The sequence below is a fragment of the Rutilus rutilus genome (genome assembly GCF_951802725.1).
Source record: "Rutilus rutilus genome assembly, chromosome: 7".
Taxonomy (NCBI): domain Eukaryota; kingdom Metazoa; phylum Chordata; class Actinopteri; order Cypriniformes; family Leuciscidae; genus Rutilus; species Rutilus rutilus.
The window spans coordinates 16,846,196-16,867,580 of NC_140221.1; the positions used below are offsets into that span (position 1 = coordinate 16,846,196).

General features: G+C 39.1%; 1 protein-coding gene across 1 annotated transcript in view; it reads right to left on the reverse strand.

The window, feature by feature from the left end:
• Positions 1-21,385, reverse strand: part of setbp1 (SET binding protein 1) — a 72,497-nt gene that overhangs the window by 44,724 nt on the left and 6,388 nt on the right. The window contains exon 2 of the mRNA XM_084415217.1: positions 6,282-6,915. Within this exon, the coding sequence (XP_084271343.1) occupies positions 6,282-6,752 (471 nt within the window). The 5' untranslated portion in view covers positions 6,753-6,915. The remainder of the gene's footprint in view (positions 1-6,281; positions 6,916-21,385) is intronic.

Below are 21,385 nucleotides of genomic sequence, written 5' to 3' on the forward strand. Positions count from 1 at the left end.
CGCGAATGGGCCGTGCTGAAAAAATAATGAGAATATTGTGACCGTGTCAATGGACTATTATCCAAAAGACCTAATGAAGGCCCAAACACAGATGTGAACGCTGAAAAAATAATCACGGCTGATTGAGCGAAATCAGTGGAATAATTTGATGTACAACAGTGTTGTCTGAGGCTGACTGCAGGTTCTCTGAAAAATATTTTGCTGCGCACAAAGGCTTAGTGGCGAAGTCAAGTCCTTCCCTTAATTACCTGCTATTGTATCACACGTCTCCAGCCCATCCCCCGCCACAGTAGGGTCCCATTTTAACCAGGCTCCCCATATGCCCCGGCTCACTTGTTGGCCTTTCCTCTTTGCCACCATCTGGCATATTAGTTCAGCCAAAATGAAAAAAAGAAAGAGCCAGACACAATGAGACAGAGAGCTAGCCCATCTGCTCCCTGCCAGACTCCCCAATCATTACTACACAAAAGCTGCATTTACCCTGCTACACAATCCACCGTTTTTAAACCTCTTATCCCCTCCGCTATCGTTGCTCCAAGAGGAAGTCATCCTTCAACCTGATTATGGATGCGTTTTTTTTTTTTTCAAGCAAATGCAAACCAAATATGAACAATCAGGGGGACAATACAAGGTAGAGACGCGAAGGAAGCGTTCGGCCCCACAAGTTTGTCTTGACAGGGAAAACGATCCTCTCGGCCCCCTTGTCAAGTCAAGGCTCGAGTGGCTCGCTCTCTCCCCTGACGAACACGCACCAATGAGCATGCCCGCTCCGGCGGAAATGGCTGACAATCAAAGTGTTGTCGTCAAACATGGAGCAGTGACGGGGCAAAGATCGCTGCCGTCTGGCCCTCAGAGAGCGCACGCTCACGCATTGATCCACCTTCTATCGGGCTTGTCATCACAATGAACTCACTACTGTGTTAAACCACAGGGGTGATACTGGATACAAATACATTATAGACTTAAAGTCAACTGCGCTTCAGTGGACAACCGAACATCTACTACCACACAATGTGCATGCTATATAAAATGTATTTAAGTTCCAGAAGTAACAATCTCCATTAAGAAATAGATTTTTATCAAAAATGTATGGTAGACCTATCATAAGCTCAGAGCTTAGCAGGTGCTTCTGTAGAAGCCAAAGGTCAGTGTGATATCAACTTCATCTTTAAAATATTCCGTGTAACTGCCAAATTCCCTGCGAAGAACTACATTATCCTCAATCCTAAAATGGGCAGCGCCTTGAATCCACCAATCAGTGAAGTCACTGTTACCATAGAAACGAGAACCACACCAAACTTGCCACTCCAGTAAAGCATGTATTCATCAGCAATTGTGTAATAAAATCAGTCTCACTACAATCATAAACAATTATTATAATATATAGATAGAGATAGATAGATAGATATAGACATTTAAGCAATTTTAAAATAAATAAATAAATAAATAAATAAATAAATATATATATATATATATATATCTATATATATATATATATATACATACAGTGCAATGCATAAGTGAATACACCCATGCTAAAGTAGACTAAAAAGAGGAATAAAAAATCATATTTTGGAAATTGAACTTAATGCCTTAATTTAAAAAAATAGGAAAAATCCAACCTTTAAGGACACCAATTTTCTTTGTGAATGAATAATGTATCGTAAATAAATAAATGTTCTTCCTTAAAATACATGGTGCATAAGTGAGTACACCCCTATGTTAAATTCCCATAGAGGCAGGGAGATTTTTTTTTTTTTTTTTTTTTTTTAGGATACTATGCATCCTGATAAAGTTCCCTTGGCCTTTGGAATTAAAATAGCCCCACATCATCACATAGCCTTCACCATACCTAGAGATTGGCATGGGGTACTTTCCATAAGATCATCTCTCAATGCAAATCAAACTAGCTTTTAGGCTAACTGAAATAAAACCATGCCAATCTCTAGGTATGGTGAAGGCTATGTGATGATGTGGGGCTATTCTAATTCCAAAGGCCAAGGGAACTTTATCAGGATGCATAGTATCCTAAATTTTTTTTTTTTTTAAATACTTAAAAATAAAAATCTGCCTGCCTCTATGGGAATTTAACATAGGGGTGTACTCACTTATGCACCATGTATTTTAAAGAAGAACATTTATTTATTTACGATACATTATTTATTCACAAAGAAAATTGGTGTCCTTAAAGGTTGGATTTTTCCTAATTTTTTTAAATTAAGGCATTAAGTTCAATTTCCCAAATATGATTTTTTATTCCTCTTTTTAGTCAACTTTAGCATGGGTGTATTCACTTATGCATAGCACTGTATATATATACACATACACACACACACAGTATATATTTTTAAACTACACTGAATAATAAAGGTCTATAGATCAATATTTTTGTTATTTAGGCCTATATTGTATAGTTTTATATTATATGTTATAGTATACTGCCACTTTTAAAAACTTTTGACAAACAAAAATAGTTTAAATTATATTTCATTACACATTTTAATGGAAGTATAATTATTAATTCAAGGTTTAGAATTCTTTATTGAGGACTTTTTTGAAATCCCAGTGAAGAAAGTGAACAGGAAAAATGCAAAATACAAAAAAGTAGGCGATCCCTATAATCATCCAGAAACATTTGTACTAGCCTTTTAAATTTGTTCAGAGTGTTTGAACAGAAAATGTGAATTCAAACTGAATGTTTTTCTTCACAGTTTGGTAAAAAAGGAAAAATAAATAATAGGTGCCATTTGCGAAACCAATGGGTTAAGTCTTAATGGAGATGCCAAACACAACGTGTCCTGACCTCTGCATATTCAGACCGCCTAATTGCACATCCAGACTCTGTGCTTTTACAATGCCAGCGAGAAGGCTGCGATCTATTTCTGGCTGTGTGGTCACACTATTGTGTGGGTGCAGAAAAATTCTGCTGCATTAAACTAATTTTCCAGCACCGCAGCCCACGACAACACTTAAAGTGCAAAACAGGTCATCAAGTGGAGTGAGTGGAAGAGGACGTCTAATCCATGTGAGGAGCTCGAGTTAATTCATCAGAGTGCCGGTTTGTCTAAACTGCCATTGCCCTGGCGTTCTGATTACACTAGCAGGGGGGGAAAGGTTGTTGCTACGAATGGAAGACGCAGCGAGCAGCTGTCGCGGTCCGAGTGGGCTGATGTAAGCCCTATTCTCAGCGAGTCCGTGGCGGTTTCAATTACGCACTAACCCCTGACCCCACGCTGCTTGTAACCGAGAGATGAGAAGAGGTGCTGGGCATGACGCCTATAAGCTCCAAACGGCAAGGACAGAATGGGCAGTTTGTGGCACTGTCCCTTCTCGAATTGAATGGGATTCCATCTGTAGTGTGTGTTTGGGGGATGGGCGGTCACTTTTCTTTGCCTTTTTGGAGCGGTTTTCTATAGACACGGCTACACTTTAGACGGTGGAGTGAGGCCACCTCTTCTGTTCTTCCTTCTGCCCCTTTTGACCCTCTGTCTGTGGTCAATGTGGAGATTGCCAGAAAGAGACAGCTGCACTCCAGGCTTCCCGCCTCAGTTCGCTGTTGCTCTTTGAGCCTTTCTTGGTTTTCCATTGATTTCTCCATCAACCTCTCAGCTGTGTGTATCTGCCGCTTTAGAAAATTTCATCTCTGTGGGGTGGACGAAGGCTAAGTTTCCCAGCCCGAAAATAAGAGAAATTCGAGACCCCTTGGCTTTGGCTTTGTGGCAACAATGTCCTTCCTCTCCAGGCGAAGAGAAATCCCTGGGGAAATCAGATAACATGCAGCCACATACAAAATTCAAGGCCAATAATCAAACCATCAATTGCTGGGATCAAGTCAAATGCGTTTGGCAGACGTGGATGGGCTTTTAAATGCACATCACACGAAACAGCAGGAGCTGGTCTTCCATTACAGTACAAATAATTCATACCCTGAGAGATTACTGTAAAGATTAAAAGATATGAGTGCGTTTCAACGCCAGAGATTCCACACGAAACACAATCAATTTGAGCCTGCGGTGCGTTTGCTGAAAGATGCTGATGCTGGCAGTTCCTTCTCTGATTCAGTAAGCACAGATTTTTTTTCTCCCTAATTATGGTCAAATTACAGACTCTGGCTGTGGGATCACCAGCCTCTCCTCCCATTCTCTCCCACAATCCTTCATTCTTCTGCGAAGACGGGGAAAATGCGACATATCTGTTTTAAAAACTTGATGCAGCACGCTGTGGTGAGCTGGAAGTGTTTACTAAAAGGAGCCATTTTAGAGTCTCACATTTTCATGAACTTTGGCAGAAACCTCTGTAGCTCTCCTTAAAACAAGTAGCAGGATCATGGTACACTGATGGTATCAAACATCTGATCATTTACTTAGGATAGCCTATGTCACACTGGCAACATGCTATGTTTTGCACCATTTTCTGAATGTATGCACTACAGCTATACTCATACTCCACCACAGACAGACATATTGGCCATATTTTTTGAGAATCTCGCTCCATGATTATTGAGTTCTTGTTGTATTCAATGTTTAGATCATCCAAAAATGAAAATTCAGTCAGTCATCGACTTTCAATGGAGAGGCAGAAATCTCTCAGGTTTCGTTAAAATATTTTCATTTGTGGCTCAAAGATGAATGAAAGTATTATGGGTTTGGAGCAACATGAGAGAAATAAACATTTTTGGGTGAACTAACCCATCTTCTGTATTATAAACTCAAAACCAGCCTAATTATACAGGTCTACCTTGTGGCCTAGGCCGGGAGTCACAACTAGTTGATTTTGAAAACGGTAGTTTAGCACATTCCTAGTATTTACATGGTACTCTAAGAGACTTCAAAGAATAGCTGTGTACTACTGTACCATGAAGCATGCTGGAAAAAAAACATGAAATTACCATGGTACCATGTCCAAAAATCACTCTACTCATATAATTCTCTTATCCCAAATCTAAAACAGTCTCAAATATTCAAAAAAGGCCCTTTACACTAAAGATATCTGGATTACACATAAGTCAATGAACTCGCTGAGTCTAAATGCCACAAAAGGTTAATGACTAGCTGTTACGTTACTCTACAGCACACGCTGGACACACTTCATTTGACAAGTAGCCAAAAAGCCGAAAGCCCAGAAAATGCAATTGTATTATCTAAGCCCAGCACAAATGTGATTTTTCTTTTTTAAAGAGAAGAGCACAGACTTCAAATACCATGTGGATTGTTCAATGAAAAGGACATGTCAAATGCAATGTTCACAAAATTGAGAATATGAGCTGTAAAGATGTAATTGGCATGATAAAATGTCTAAGTTGTTAGTTATTATAGTAGCTTGCTTAAGAATCTTAGTCAGATGCCATAGTTAATTTGACACAAACAAGGATGGGAGAGACGGAAACAGAAGTAAAATTCATACAAAGGGATATGTAACTCGAAACATTTGCAAATTTACACAAGAATTTCAACTAACGAATGATTTATACAGAAATTAGTTTTTCTAATGCTTCATGAATGAGGCCCAATATTTTGCTATTTACTCTTGGGATGCACCTATATGAACATTTTGGCCGATACTGATAATTCTTAAATGGATTCATTTCGATAAATCGAAATCCAATTTTTTATATAGTTATTGAGAGCCTGATTACAAATACAAAAGTCTCACCATTAAAACCCATGTCCCAAGCACACAATTATAATGTTCTCATAATTTTATGTAGCCTACATGACAGTCTATATGAAAGCACATGTTGCACTTAACTGTATGTTCCTTTTTTTAAGTGATTCCCATCATATTTCGAACATATCAAAAACATCATGGCAAACAGTGAGCATCTGAAGTGTCTCGGCTGAAGGAAATAATACATTATTTATCGGCTTTTTAATATATCGGGCCGATAATGATGTTATGGCGGCCGATATATTGTGCATCCCTAATTCACACTTTCTCAGAATTGTAAGTTTAAATCAAAAGGTATTCATCTTAATTATTTCCTGTTCATAATGATGCCCAGATTCACATTATAAATGCACAAAATAACTATTTTGTTAATGAAAAAAAAAAAAAAACGCAAACGAAAAAATGTCTAAAGGCTTCCATAGGAAAGACTTATTTTTTTATGTTTTATCAGCTGACCATGGCTCAATTGCACTGCAGTCAAATTCAATATTGCATCTAATCGGACTACGGTCCATACTAGCTATTGCTGTAATACCATATCACATCAGCACAACAAAGTGATCACATGACACAAGAAAACAACTGCATTTCTAAAGAGTGACGGTTACACTAACCCTTTTTCTGGGTGGTCCTTTATCTTCCTCTTTCCCTCCCTTGCCACTCTTGGCTTGCTTGGCGGTCTTCGGCTCTCCTGGCTGCTTGATGGTGATGCGGATCTCAGGAGGACAGATGTAGTTCTCCAGGTTCTTTGGAGGCTTCTTGGCCCGCTTGGTCGTTTGGATCTTCAACTTCAAGCTGCCTTCGGAGAAACTGGCCTCCTTGATGGAGAATTCCTGCTCCTCCAGCCCATCTGCCTGCCCCCACCTCTCACTGTCCGCATTGGAAGTGACATCCATGTCCTTCCCCAGACCGAGGTCTTCGTCCTCTTCATGGTCCTGTTGCTCTCCAGGTAATGGGAGGCTCTTCATTGGACTGGCGAGGAGACCCACCTCACTGAGGTCTGCTCTGTTTATGGTGGTAACAGTGGAGAAGAACTCCTCGTTTCCTTTGGGCCGGGCCGTCCGATTAAGGTCTCTTTGCTCCATTGATAATCTCAAAGCTTGGTCCAAGAATCAAGAAACAGGGACCCAAAAGGACAGTTGGGCACCGGTCCGGGTGATTGAGTTTAATCAGTGAGGGATGGCTTTTGGCTTTACTGCTCCCGGAATCTTATAAATCTCGATAAGGTGGAGTTTTTCCCAGGTGAAACTGAAAGTAGAGTCAAAAAAGAGCAAATTATTAGTTGATTAAAACTATAAACATTCATATATGAGACATGCTAAATCCTATTAAACCGGTAAAAAGTTTGTATCAAATCATTTACACATCACATTCTCACTAACGTGTCGTAACATGGCTAAATCCCTTTTCTTTTCTTTTTTTCAGGGTTAATCAGTTTCTGCTGTTCTAACAAGTACCAAGACGTATTGTTAGCACTTTAGGTTTCTATTTCTGTTACATTGTGCTGAGTAGCCCGCTCCAGGCTAATCTCATAAGTCCAATGAGGTAAACATAGATGTGTATTAATAAATACCAAAAAACCTTTTAATTATTTTTAATTAGAGATGCATGAATTATCTAAATATGGATTATTTCCTTCAGCTGAGACACTTCAGATGCTCACTGGTCGCCATGATGGTTTTAAATTGCTTAAAATATAATTTAAATCACTTCAAAAAACATGTGAACCTCAGGTGTCATATTGCCTACATAAAATTATGATAACATTATAATTGTGTGCTTGGGACATGGCTTTTAATGGTGAGAATAGATTTTTTTTAATCAGGCTCTCAAAAAGAATCTGGATTTAGATTTATAGGCCAATATATCGGGTATCGGCTTTTAAATATAAAGAATTATCGGTAACAACCAAAATTTTCATATCGGTGCATCCCTAATCTGAACCATATAAGATAGGCTATTGGATGATATTAAAGATTTTGTTATATTGATCCTCTTTGTTTCCTGTTTTTACATGACTTTTGACATCATCCAACGCCCACTTAATCTTGAAAAACACATAGGCCCGGTTCCACAGACAGGGCTTTGATTAAGCCAGGATTAAGCTTAGTTCAATTAGGGCATTTAAGTAGCTTTTATAAACGTGCTTTAGAAAACACATTACTGGTGTGCATCTTGAGACAAAACAATGGCAGTGGCATATTTTAAGATATGTCAGAGTAAGTTGCCCTCAGTTAAAACCGCTTAAACATGCATTTTAGTCTGGGACTAGTCTTAAGCCTTGTCTGTGAAACCAGGGGTTAATTTCATTCAAAAACCTTTTTCTTAATCTGTAGCAAAACTTAAAAAAGAATATCAATTTTTAATACTGCACATTATAATGCTAAGATGCCAAAATTTAGATTTAAACCACTGATTTTAGTTTTAACTGAAATGTTTTGACATTTATTTAGACACAATAGTAGGCTATATCATTTTGAAATCAGCCATTTATCAGTTATTTGCCATTACATGAAAAGAATTGGCAGTTTATTGATCAAATTTAAATATAAATTTTAAACACTTAAGTATGTCAGGGCTGGTGATGAAATACTTCCTCAGTACTGTAAATCCTATTTAAGTGGGCAAGGTGAATTACTGAACAAGACAAATCTGTCTTTGATAAACCACCAATTAATCAGGATCGGGGGTTTAAGCACACAGTCTTCAACCCGAAACGGTTGTACTGCTGGCTCCAGGCAAACTCCCTGACACCATAATTACATTGCTGACCAGCTCATTTGCTTTAGTGGTCAGTTGAGTAAGCCTAGTCACGGTGTGAAAGTCAACAAATGAGGCCTCTGGCCCAGTGATAAACACTTTCCAGACATCAAACAAACCACAAACTGAGGGACCACAGACCTGGAAAAGCCCAATTAGGGTTGAATATAACACCTCCACAGCACACATCAAATTGGGCATTGAATGAATTTAGCATAATTTTGGGGGGGATACCGGCTTTCAACATATACAATTATTTCAGTCCAAACAAACCACGATTAACAAATTAAATGACACAATCTGTTGATTGCACAACTAGATCTAAAAATAATTCGAAAACGCATTCTGATTGGCTTAGACTGATGACATACGGATGTTACGTCATACCTATGTCAAGGCCCGGAGAGACACACACAGACACAGTTAAGCCTGACAAAACAAAGTTGACAATAGCCAGGAATGGTGGACCATGGCAAATTTAAAACTAATCCTTGAAATAAGCAGTTTCTATTTTGGAGAGGAGATCAACACAAACTCTCCATTCCCCAAGCATCAGCCGCATGATGTCAGTATTGATGTATATAGACAGGGTTCGGAGCATCGAGCTCAGTCTCTCATCTGCTCTTGGCTTGTTGTCAGACAGAGCTCAGTGTCATTTACCCTTTCAACTGCCAGACAGGTGACAGATGAGAGGCTACTGAAAACAACGCCAGCTATCGCAAGACAGCCTGGATCCACGCTAGACTAAACAGCTCAATCTATCCATCATATCATGACAGTCAAAATAGCATGTTTCTCATTCCAGCCCGTGCCGACTCAAACACAGCCATTCAATGAAATCCTCAATGAAACCCAGTTGTTTATCTTACTTGTCTATACCTCTGAGTAGTGTCCCGATGCATCTTGGGTGTTCTAGCTATTTGGCGAACCAACTAAAAAATGTGACGCCAATTCATAACGGCCACGTACACACTGCAACTAAAAACAGTTGTCACTCCTCTTTAAGGCCTTAATACTGTTCTGTACAAACATGGTTCAGTATGGAAGCTGACTTAAAGTAAAAAAAATATATATAAAAAGGTAATTGCGATTACAATTGTGACTTTATACAGTATTTTACAGTTGGGACTTTATTTCTTGGAATTGCCACTACATTTTGAATAATTGCCACTTTATTTCTTACAGTTTTGGATATCTCACGATTAGGGATGCACCAAATTTTCAGCTACCGAAAATATTCGGCCAAATTAGCTATTTTCAGGTTTGGGCCGAAACAGTTTAGGAGGGTCAGGGCCCGGCCGAAATCAGCGACCGAAACAGATGTTTAATCAACGCTTCTCAGATGGCATGTTTTGACTGTGTTCAGCGTATATTTCATGCACACAACGTGGATAAGCTACAACAGCTAAATATGTCAGCCATGTGGACACTAGCTCTGGATTGACAATATTAATTTCTTGATTTTAATCAATAATGATATGGTCTCTTAAATCTAAAATCTTTTAGTCTGTGCTGTTTTCTGTTGATGCGCAGCGTGAACAAAATTTCACTAAACATTTGTAGCTCGCCTGCCATCCAATAATTGCAAACTTTGTGCTTTGTTACTTTTAATATGAAGCAACGTTTTGAATTTCAAAAACACATTGCTTGTGAGTGGACATTTCTCTGAGTGCCAAAGAGAAAACCAGCGCATGCAAAACAGGCTATCTTCATCTAAAATGAAATGATTTTGTTTTTCGCTCCAGATATACCCTTATCAAAATAATATGTTCATTTTAAAATGTAGCATTAACATGACAAAACATTAAATGTGCAAAAAAAGGTAAACAACTAGTATTTTTCAAGTGGACTAGCAGTATCATTTAATCGACTAGTCTCGCACATCCCTATTCTTTACTATAAGTGTCCAAACAAAACACCCTAGCAACCACCTAGGAACCCGCCAGAACAGCCTAGCAATCACCTAGCAACTATCCAGAACAAATATCCATCAACCTACAGTACAACCACTCGAAACAGGTTTGTCTCAAGTCACTAGCATTACTTTTTTCAAAAAGATCCACACAATACGTATTAAACTGTTGGCATTCACTTCCGCAAGTAAGTACGGTTGTTCACATAGTCAGTCAATAATCAAGGCTGGAGATTTCTTGACTCAGTGTGATTCCTGGTTGTGTAAGTCTAATCCATACACTCACAAAAAGAATGCCTCTTACACAATACTAATCCCCAACACCCAGTTTATGTAACAGAGAGCCCTGTCTGGTATAGCGGGTACGCTAACTGCACACTAATTGTGTAAGAAAACAGTCGGCTCATAAACAGGTTTATTATTATCACAAATACGCCCGGGGCAGACCGTGGGTAACTACAACACATAAAGCAGTTCTGTGTCAGCAGCACTGCCTGTGGCAGACTCAAAGGGGGGCATATATTCAGACGCTCATACTCAAGGGGCTTTGCATACTGATCTGCCCTCTTTTCTGATGCATCTCAATTAAGATGATCAGAGCATCAGGGGGCAATTATCTGAACGAATTCATCTAGCTCAGCTCAACAAAATCAGCTCAACTGGGTTATGACTATAAATCAATCAAATGTGTTTCAATAGTTGCTGAAAATTACAAAAATAAACTGTAATCAGGGTTTAACAACCTAGGGGCTGGTTGAAAGAACTGCCACTCGCCCTGTCAGGTCAGGTCAGTGGTATCACTAAATCGTACTATACAACATTTGTATGCCTTATAGAAACTGGTTTTGTGTGATGTATTGAACATTTCTGTAGCAAATGTAACAATTTAAATTTAGTCTTCAAGGTAAAGTTATGTAGCTAGACTTGTGATAGTCCTGGTAATCCTGGTAATTTTGATTAAAATAAATGTTATTGTTTTTCAACAAAAGGCCATTTTCAACTACCTTTATGGAGCGGTGTATATAATTTCATTAAAGCTGTATGTGATATATTAGCCTATATCAATAAGAAATTGCTTATTTTTATTTGGAATATATATTTTATTTTAAACTTGTGTTCAAATAAAAATGTGCCAGTGAAGATGTTGGCAGGGCAAGCAAAATAAAACCTTACTCTTGATCCCTGATTTTAATATGACAGTATATTTTGTTAACAAGTGAGATGTAGCCTAACTATGTTCTGGGCTTCTTTAAAAGCCTGTGCTCTAAGGACTTTTTTTGAACGGACACAATCTGTAGTCGGGTGTCAAGACTGTGTGCGGTGGTGAGAGGATTCCTTTCTGTCCCCGTCCCTTTTAAGGCCATGAACAGAGAGCAGGCTTGAGGTAGACTCACAAATAGCCTTGCCAAACAACCATGTGCTCACACTTTGTTGAGGTCTGGTGGTAAACAGAGGAAACTCTAAGCAGCTTTATCATCTTCTTTTTGATAAGACACCAAAGGGATCCAGTTACAATTAAAACTCCTTTGAGATAATAAACATACTTTAATTCTCAATTGTTTACAATAATTGTTCTATTAGTTTCCTGCAGCCCATCGGTCTTCATTCTTATCCTATATCCATTGAGTATTTGTGTCCATTAAATGGTCACTAATGGCTTGTTTCCACAGAGTGGTATGGCACAGTACAGTACAGAATGGTACGCATTTATTTCCATTTCGATAGTCAGAAGTTGTGAATGGTACCAAAATACCGAACCGTCACTTTTTCGGTACCCTTCCGTTGGGGTACCTAGCACAGTAGTCCGGCACCTAAAGGGTGGAGCTAGACTCACTGCAGAATGTTGATTGGTTAACAGAGAATCGTCACTTGCACGTGCTACAAGGAGAATGTCAACACAAGAGGCGCCATTTTTTAATATACAGTTGAAACACAATACGTTTGCACTTGCAACACAATGTTTTTTTTGTCTTGTGACAAACAGCCACCGCCGAGAAGCAAGAACAAGATCTGCTCTATGTCCTCCATTGTTGTTTACTGTGTCGCTTTCTTCTTCGTACGAGAATGACGTTGATCGCTAGTTTCCAGCATACACCACGTCTATCAAGTCAGGGTACTGTTGGGGGTGGAAACGCAAGCCGGATCAGGGTTTACCATCCCAAATCGTACTGTACTGTACTGTCCTGTCTCGCTCGGTGGAAACGAGCCAATAGAGGCCTTCAGTTTGTGTCTTTTTATGCTCTAATCATTGGGGAGTCAGTATTAGGGCTGTGCGATAGCGCTAAATAAGCAACTATATTTTTCTTTAAAACATTTTAATATACAGTGGGTACGGAAAGTATTCAGACCCCCTTAAATTTTTTCACTCTTTGTTATAGCCTATTGCAGCCATTTGCTAAAATCATTTAAGTTCTTTTTTTCCCTCATTATTGTACACACAGCACCCCATATTGACAGAAAAACACAGAATTGTTGACATTTTTGCACATTTATTAAAAAAGAAAAACTGAAATATCACATGGTCCTAAGTATTCAGACCCTTTGCTCAGTATTTAGTAGAAGCACCCTTTTGATCTAATACAGCCATGAGTCTTTTTGGGAAAGATGCAACAAGTTTTTCACACCTGGATTTGGGTATCCTCTGCCATTCCTCCTTGCAGATCCTCTCCAGTTCTGTCAGGTTGGATGGTAAACGTTGGTGGACAGCCATTTTCAGGTCTCTCCAGAGATGCTCAATTGGGTTTAAGTCAGGGCTCTGGCTGGGCCATTCAAGAACAGTCACGGAGTTGTTGTGAAGCCGCTCCTTCGTTATTTTAGCTGTGTGCTTAGGGTCATTGTCTTGTTGGAAGGTGAACCTTCGGCCCAGTCTGAGGTCCAGACCACTCTGGAGAAGGTTTTCGTCCAGGATATCCCTGTACTTGGCCGCATTCATCTTTCCCTCGATTGCAACCAGTCGTCCTGTCCCTGCAGCTGAAAAACACCCCCACAGCATGATGCTGCCACCACCATGCTTCACTGTTGAGACTGTATTGGACAGGTGATGAGCAGTGCCTGGTTTTCTCCACACATACCGCTTAGAATTAAGGCCAAAAAGTTCTATCTTGGTCTCATCAGACCAGAGAATCACCATCTATCACCATCTTGGAGTCCTTCAGGTGTGCTTTCATGTGTCTTGCACTGAGGAGAGGCTTCCGTCGGGCCACTTTGCCATAAAGCCCAGACTGGTGGATGGCTGCAGTGATGGTTGACTTACTACAACTTTCTCCCATCTCCCGACTGCATCTCTGGAGCTCAGCCACAGTGATCTTTGGGTTCTTCTTTACCTCTCTCACCAAGGCTCTTCTCCCCCGATAGAAGGGTTCTGGTCGTCCCAAACGTCTTCCATTTAAGGATTATGGAGGCCACTGTGCTCTTAGGAACCTTAAGTGCAGTAGAATTTTTTTTGTAACCTTGGCCAGATCTGTGCCTTGCCACAATTCTGTCTCTGAGCTCTTCGGGCAGTTCCTTTGACCTCATGATTCTCATTTGCTCTGACATGCACTGTGAGCTGTAAGGTCTTATATAGACAGGTGTGTGGCTTTCCTAATCAAGTCCAATCAGTATAATCAAACACAGCTGGACTCAAATGAAGGTGTAGAACCATCTCAAGGATGATCAGAAGAAATGGACAGCACCTGAGTTAAATATATGAGTGTCACAGCAAAGGGTCTGAATACTTAGGACCATGTGATATTTCAGTTTTTCTTTTTTAATAAATGTGCAAAAATGTCAACAATTCTGTGTTTTTCTGTCAATATGAGGTGCTGTGTGTACAATAATGAGAAAAAAAAAATGAACTTAAATGATTTTAGCAAATGGCTGCAATATAACAAAGAGTGAAAAATGTAAGGGGGTCTGAATACTTTCCGTACCCACTGTATAAAACATGCCATGCTGAGACTTTTCCGGATGATGACCTAAATTATTTGTTGAATCAGTTTTGAATCTTTTCACTGAAATGAACAGTTTGCAAAGGAACGTATTCAAACTGACTGTGTGTTTGTTACTAATCAAAGCAAAGAAGGATAATGATCAATAATGAACAATTCCATCATGCATAGCTTTCTTTCTTTTTTGCTGAGACATTTTAATCAAAATTTCATAACTGGATCTTGTGGAGAAAACAACAGACTTCTCACTAGTGACAAATGGCGGACTTCGCCAATCATTTACGCCATTGAAATCCCACAAGCTTGCGTTAATTTTTAATACAATGCCCACATCTCAAAATCCAATCAACAACCAATAGATAATGTCCCCACCCTGCTTTTTGTCTACAATCCATTACACACAGATGTATCACAATAAGGAAGAAAAGATCTAGCACTACTTTTGTTTAATTGCAACTTTAAGGAACAAATAAAACGCACATTAATCACTGCAATATTTACAATGTTGCTTAATTTTATGCAAAGCAAAATTATTGAAAATAAATATGGTAAATACTGGATATAATCCAATTCCAGCATAATTGTTATTGCCAAGAAATACAGTGAAGGACAGAAGTACAATGGAGTTTCTATTAACGATTTTTTTTGGAAAGACATATTTTTTGTGTTTTGTCAGCTTGAACGAGCGAACACCCATGCACACAGCAGCACACCATATTGAACGGACTGTACTTCTCCCTCACAGTCTGATTTTCGTTTGTGTTAAATCAAATAAGGCGTCTACTCTGGCTAACATCAATAGACCCCTCAGAAGTGGCACAGTTCTACAAACGAAGGGAAACTTCACAATCCCGGCCATATTTGTTCAAGGCAGACATCAATTGTCATGACACGGCTGAATTACACACTCTATGTGCCGTAGCTTCGGGCGGCTACACAAATAATTTCTACATCAATGGTGGGACGTAAATAAACACTCACTGGTAGCTGGTGAGGTTGCCAGGATTGAAACAGAATTAAACCAAATGTGTCTGCTGTCTAAAAAAGCATGCTTTCTTTTCCAGCGCCTTGACCAGACACAGTCACACAGTGAAAGGCTGACCATGATGTTAATTTCAAGGCCAGTTAAGAAATCTAGTTTCCTGAATGGCTGGGCTGCCTCAACAGACAACCCTAATGGGACAAGGTGCTAAAGTGACATGAGGGGCACGGTTGAAAAGATTTTACAATCCAATGACCTCAAAAAGAACCGATACAAGTAGGCCTGCAAATTAAATCACAATTGCCTTGTATAATCAAAAAAATAAAAAATCAACTTGCATTCTTTGTTGTTAGTTACTACACAGAGTACTGTTTTTATTGGCGGCAGACTGTGACTTAACTGGTCGTCGCCTAACAATCCTTCATCAGCAACTGCTTCCGTTCACCATTCCCACCAGTTTGCACTTTTCTAAAGTAAATCTATGAGGATCTGTGGATTGTAGTTGTGGATTAAATTATGGAAATTATCCAAAAAATATACAATGTGAATATAATTGAAAGAACTTTTTGTTACTTAATTTACATATTTACTGAGGTCATAGTACACTACTGTACAAAAACTCTTTAATTTAACTGCTTTACTTGTCAGATTTTTCATGTATTTTGAAATTATCTGTAAAATTACAGAAATATGCTGTAAATACGCATGCCCAGTGTAATATAGTGTTGTCAAAAATATCGATATTTTGATATGTATTGATACTAAAATATCCGGCATGGTTCCAATATTCCTTTTCTGCAGTATCGATACAAGCTGCGCGTTGTCACTCTCTCTTCTCTCTGACGGCGAATTTACAGTTTGACACACACCCGTCTCAGTCGTCTCATTCGCTCTGGTTGAATAGTGCTTGTATTGTGCATAATTTGACTAATTCCTGCAGGTTTCGCAAAAGCACGTGCACCACTGATCTATGTAAGTGGTACGCACATAAAGCCGCCTCTCAAACAGCTCGCGAGTAAATAATAAAAGGTATTTCTTCGTGTCAAAAAATTTAAATTTAAAATTGTGACAATTAAATAGTGAAATAAAATTCCTACCTTGATTTGCATTGTTCACTCTCTTGACTTGTTATCTAAAGAAAAAATAAGATCACGGATGTTTTTGATCATGCGGATTTGTTCGCAGTGAAGTTTAGCCGATGCTAACGTAGGCTACTTGCCCGTGTGTGTATGTGTTAGTGATGAGTGGATCGCGGCTATATTATCCGCAGGTTCGGCAGACCAAATAATAAAATAGAATATACTAAACAATTGCAGGTGGGTCACGGGTGGATGAGAGGTAAACCATTAATGTGTTGATTTTATTAAAGACACGGAACTCTCATTTCACTGTAAAACGCAACGAAGGTGAAACAAATCAAGGATAACATGCATATAGCACCTCCTAGAGGACAGTATGTAAAACAAATGAAAAAAAACCTACATGAGGTATTGCTTAAAGGGATACTTCACCTCTGGGAAGATGAATGTGTATTTAAAATAGGTCATTTATGTAGAAGAAATGTGAAGAAATTTTTTAATTTGGAGCTTTCTAGACTGAGAAAAGCCAGAAAATGTATTTTTGGCTTATGTGGATGAAAGACAACAACTCCCAGAATGCACTTGCTTCGCTGCCCTAGGAGGCCACGCCTACCGGTAAGACAGCGCAGTTGAAAACAAGGTTAGGCTACCAGTGAGTCTCCGTGACGAGTCTGCCTGGGATTTCGGGATCGCCCAAAATGTCCGGGATTCGGCTTTTGCGTTCTACAGTCGCCATTCATTATGTTTACTGTGGTGAGCAGGACGAGGCTGACGGCCGCGGGAGAACGGCGCGAGGCCGGTGGCGTCATTACTGAGACGCGCCGGTCTCGCAACGGAGGTGCGGGAATTTTCTTAGCAATGTTAAAACGCACATCAACCGATCACTTGTTTAGCGTTCATGTAAACACTACATTCAGATTCACCGATTGGAATGAATTCAGTTAGATTGAAACAAAAGGTGTGCATGTATGTAAACAAGGAATAGCGACCGCAGAAAGCAAAAGCTGAATCCCGGACATTTTGAACGATCCTCGCCCGCCGGACATGTCCGGGAAAAGGAGGATGGTTACCCATACTTACTCAGCTTTCTCCTACTATTCAGCTTTCTCCACAGAACAAGAGCCTGCTAGCTTAGCTTCCAAAGAAAGACGGCTGACTGTGTGTACATTCTGTGAGTGAGAAAACATGCGGAACAACGCCATCTACTGGCTGTAGTCTTTAGCCTCTGGCCAGAAAATCCTCCGATGACGCAAAATGACGATTTTTGCGTCATCGGAGGATTTTTTCCAGACAAAAAATACATAAATCTCTCCTCTCAGGGGGATATGAGGGTGGAAAACATGGTAATTCGAAAATACTACAGGTTTTCTACTAATACAAAGCTTAATGCTAAATCCTGAAGTATCCCTTTAATAACTTAACAGTTTTACCTAAAAATATACACAAGCTTAACAGAAATTATTCTGATAAGAATTTTCCAACATAATTATTGGAAATATAAACGTGTCTAAAGTTTTACTAGACTAATTTTCTGAATTTACTGAATTAAAAATTAAACAAAAGGAAGGAAAGTCAAGTACCGCGTGGGAGTTTTATTGAAGTAGTCTAATGGCACTAATCAAGTGTTGGTATGTGATGTGTAACGGCTGTGAAGCGCTTTATGTATGTGACAATAACTTAATAAAGCCTATATCCAATCCAGTCTTTTCTTGGGCTGAAAGCATTTCATTTCTTGTGTTTGGGTTCGGGAAGTTACAGTGACGGAAACAGTGTAAAGTCTGTTTAGGCTATTAAGGAAATTCAATTTTGCATTTAAATAAATGTTCATTTAAAAGCAGCCTACTTCAGTGCAACATGTTACCATATCATCATGCTTAACAGTTAACACTGAGAATTTGAATAATTGTAATGTGACGATCGGGTGCGCAGTGGAGAAAACTGCGAAAGTCACTGACACTTTTATTCGGGCAAGTTAAATTAATTTCGGATAACCAAAATTTAAAGAGTGCCTGCCCGAAGGGCTACCAGCGATTTTGAAATTGAATTCATGTAATTCATGTTCTGTCTTGGTAGGAAGGTGTAAGGTGCAATGGTAGTACTAGTCAGTTTAATCACCATTCTAAATGAATGCACTCCCTTCATTAAAGCGCACACACAGAGAGCACAGACACTGACAGGGTTCAATACACTTTTCTTTGGATTTTTGCAGATTTCTGAATTAACATGTCCCATGCAGTCCCATGTTTCTCTCTCTCTCTCTCACCCTCTCTCTGTGGATAAGTTGTTGTGAGTTGCTGATATCAAGGGCAAGGTGAAAGGGGGAGAGTTGCACCATTTAAAGATAATAAAATATTTCATATTTGCTGGAATTGATGTTCTTTGGGGTCAGTTTGCCACAAAAAGTCACAGATCCCTTCTCTTGTGTAAACTGTATGTTAAAAAGAAAGTTCTTTGGCAGCAATAGTATTTGTTATCTGTTAATAGCCACTTCACCATCCTCAGTGTTGCTGTTGGGTTGATGTTTGCCTCTTACAACTGCCTGAACATCTCGTACCCAGCAGGCCAAGGAGCAACGCTGGAGTTTTTGCAGAGGTAAGAAATCAGTTATCAATTTCATACATCAAATCAGTTATGAACACTCTCTGTGGCTACGTCTTAGGGGTTCTTGGTAAAAAAGAAAAGAAAAAGAAAATCGAACTGTACCGACATGCACTTGCACTGCGGTTCATCTCAAAATCTGATGACGCATCTATAAACATGGTTTGTTAAAAATAACAGCGTGTAAAACAGACAGTTCCGCTAATGTATGTTTCTGTCGATGGATGCACATGCTGGCTCCCCGATAATACATTACAACAGCAATGATGATCAAAAGAACGTGAACAAAACGGTCACTCTTTGTAAACTTTGTCTTAGACAGCGCATATGTAACAGTATCAGTATTTTGGATCCGTGCATTAGCTACTGTATCTCTTAAAGTGACAGCAGCCTAATATGCCTGCTGTCTGTGTCGTTCATGTTAATCAAATGTTAACAAAAGACATGGAAATCCTTCAATGCTCTTGATTGAATAGCTTTTGTAACGTTAATAAGGATTAATCTTTAATTTATACAGTCAGATATGCAATGTTATTTTATATTTGATTACTTTATTCAATTTCTGTACCTGAAAACTAGTATAGTATTAGTATCCAGTATTCCACAGCACATACCGAACCGTACCGAAACCGTGAACCTAAAACCGTGATACGAACCGAACCGTGAGCAATTTGAACCGTTACACCCCTACTACATCTACACAAATCTAAACACATTTCAAAATGCTCTCCGTCAACACTCGCGTTTTCACATGTTTTCCAGAAGTTTCTTATCCACACTGAAATGTCGGAAGACGCTCAAATCATCTTACTGTGCATTGCAACCATAAAATGTAATAAAAGCGCACAGAGATGATACTGAGAAACCAGACATAATAAATTTGTCTCGTTATTCTTCTTGCACAATCATTTTATTAGCAGCATATCTCACCACTTATTGATGCGTTCAGGTGAAACTCAATCGCCATTCATTGTATGGTCTAAAACACAATCGCCCTCATTTTGCTCCAGGACAGCCATAATGAGCACATTTTCTGTCATCTCTACAGGAATGTAATTAAGATTGTACAAAGTAACGTGTATCTTTAGTAACACTGTGAAAGTTAATAGCACATAGCAGAAACATACCGGTATTTACAAAGCTCAATTTCCTCAGGACAAAAGAAAAAAGAAAAAGATGCGTTTTCAAATGTATCCAGATTAGTTTAGACGTAGTAGCCTCTCTCTCACACACACACAACATCCCCTCACTCACACACTATCTCTCTTGCAAACTCCCACCACAAACATGCTCTGTGCAAAATCCCACTATTCTGTTACTTGTATTGCTAGTAGCCTATATTACACGAGGTATACAGAAGAGTCTACATATCATTACTGAAGTTGTTTGTTTTTCATTCAACAGATGCCTTTTCAAGACAAACTCAAGGGATCGAAGTAGCGAAGAACACCTTTGGAGCTGGTTGGAGCTAAACTCACTAAAGGACAGTGGCTCTCCAGGAGCAGTTTGACACACGCTTTGTACTGACCACCAGCTACTTTCTTGAACACCTGCATTAAAGTTTATAGTAATCCTGAAGACCGCCCTCGTGGCAAAAGACTCCAGGACTTGACTCAGACTCCAGTGATAAAGACTCCAGGACTTGACTCAGACTCCAGTGATAAAGACTTCAGACTTGACTCTGACTTTAGATGAAAGACATGTGAACATCTCTGCTTTAAACAACCAACAAGGACTTTAAATGTTTTGTAACCAAGTGCACAGGGTACGTTTGTAACCACGCAGCTCTGATGGATCTGCAGATGAACAAATCATTTATCCATCTCTCTGAGTAAACTAAACCTGTCATGATTATACAGTTCAGTCACAGTGTGGTTCTCACATTATATGACGTGGTACTGTAGACATTTGTCCAGTTCGGTTCTGTTGATTCAACGCGGGTTTGTCGGGAATGCGGTTGTGAATCCTGAAAATGTGCAGGTGTCAAACTATGAATGCAACCGTATTAAGCAGAGATGCCATACTAGCCATAGCCAATAGCATCTGCTCTAGAGGTTTTTGTTTTGTGTGAAACATTACTGGCGATTAGGGATGAATGTAAACAGTGCGATGCATTCCATGCAAATTGATGTATTTTCGTAATCGATCCACCCTTACTCATAACCAAAATTGCGGACTATGAATGGATGGGGTATAAACATTCTTCAGAAGGGAGTCAATCTCCCTCCATTCACTTGCATAGAAATTCTTGTCAATGTAACTCATGAACTTTCATTCATTTTCTAAACACAAATTAAATCAGTTTTAATATTCTCTCATCCTTTTTGTCCCTCCATTGAATGTCCAAACAAACAAAAGTTCCACACATTAAAATGTTTATAAAGACAAAGCAGTTTAATCCAAGTCTTCTGAAGAGACACAACCTCTTTATATGATGAACAGATTTAATTTAGGATTT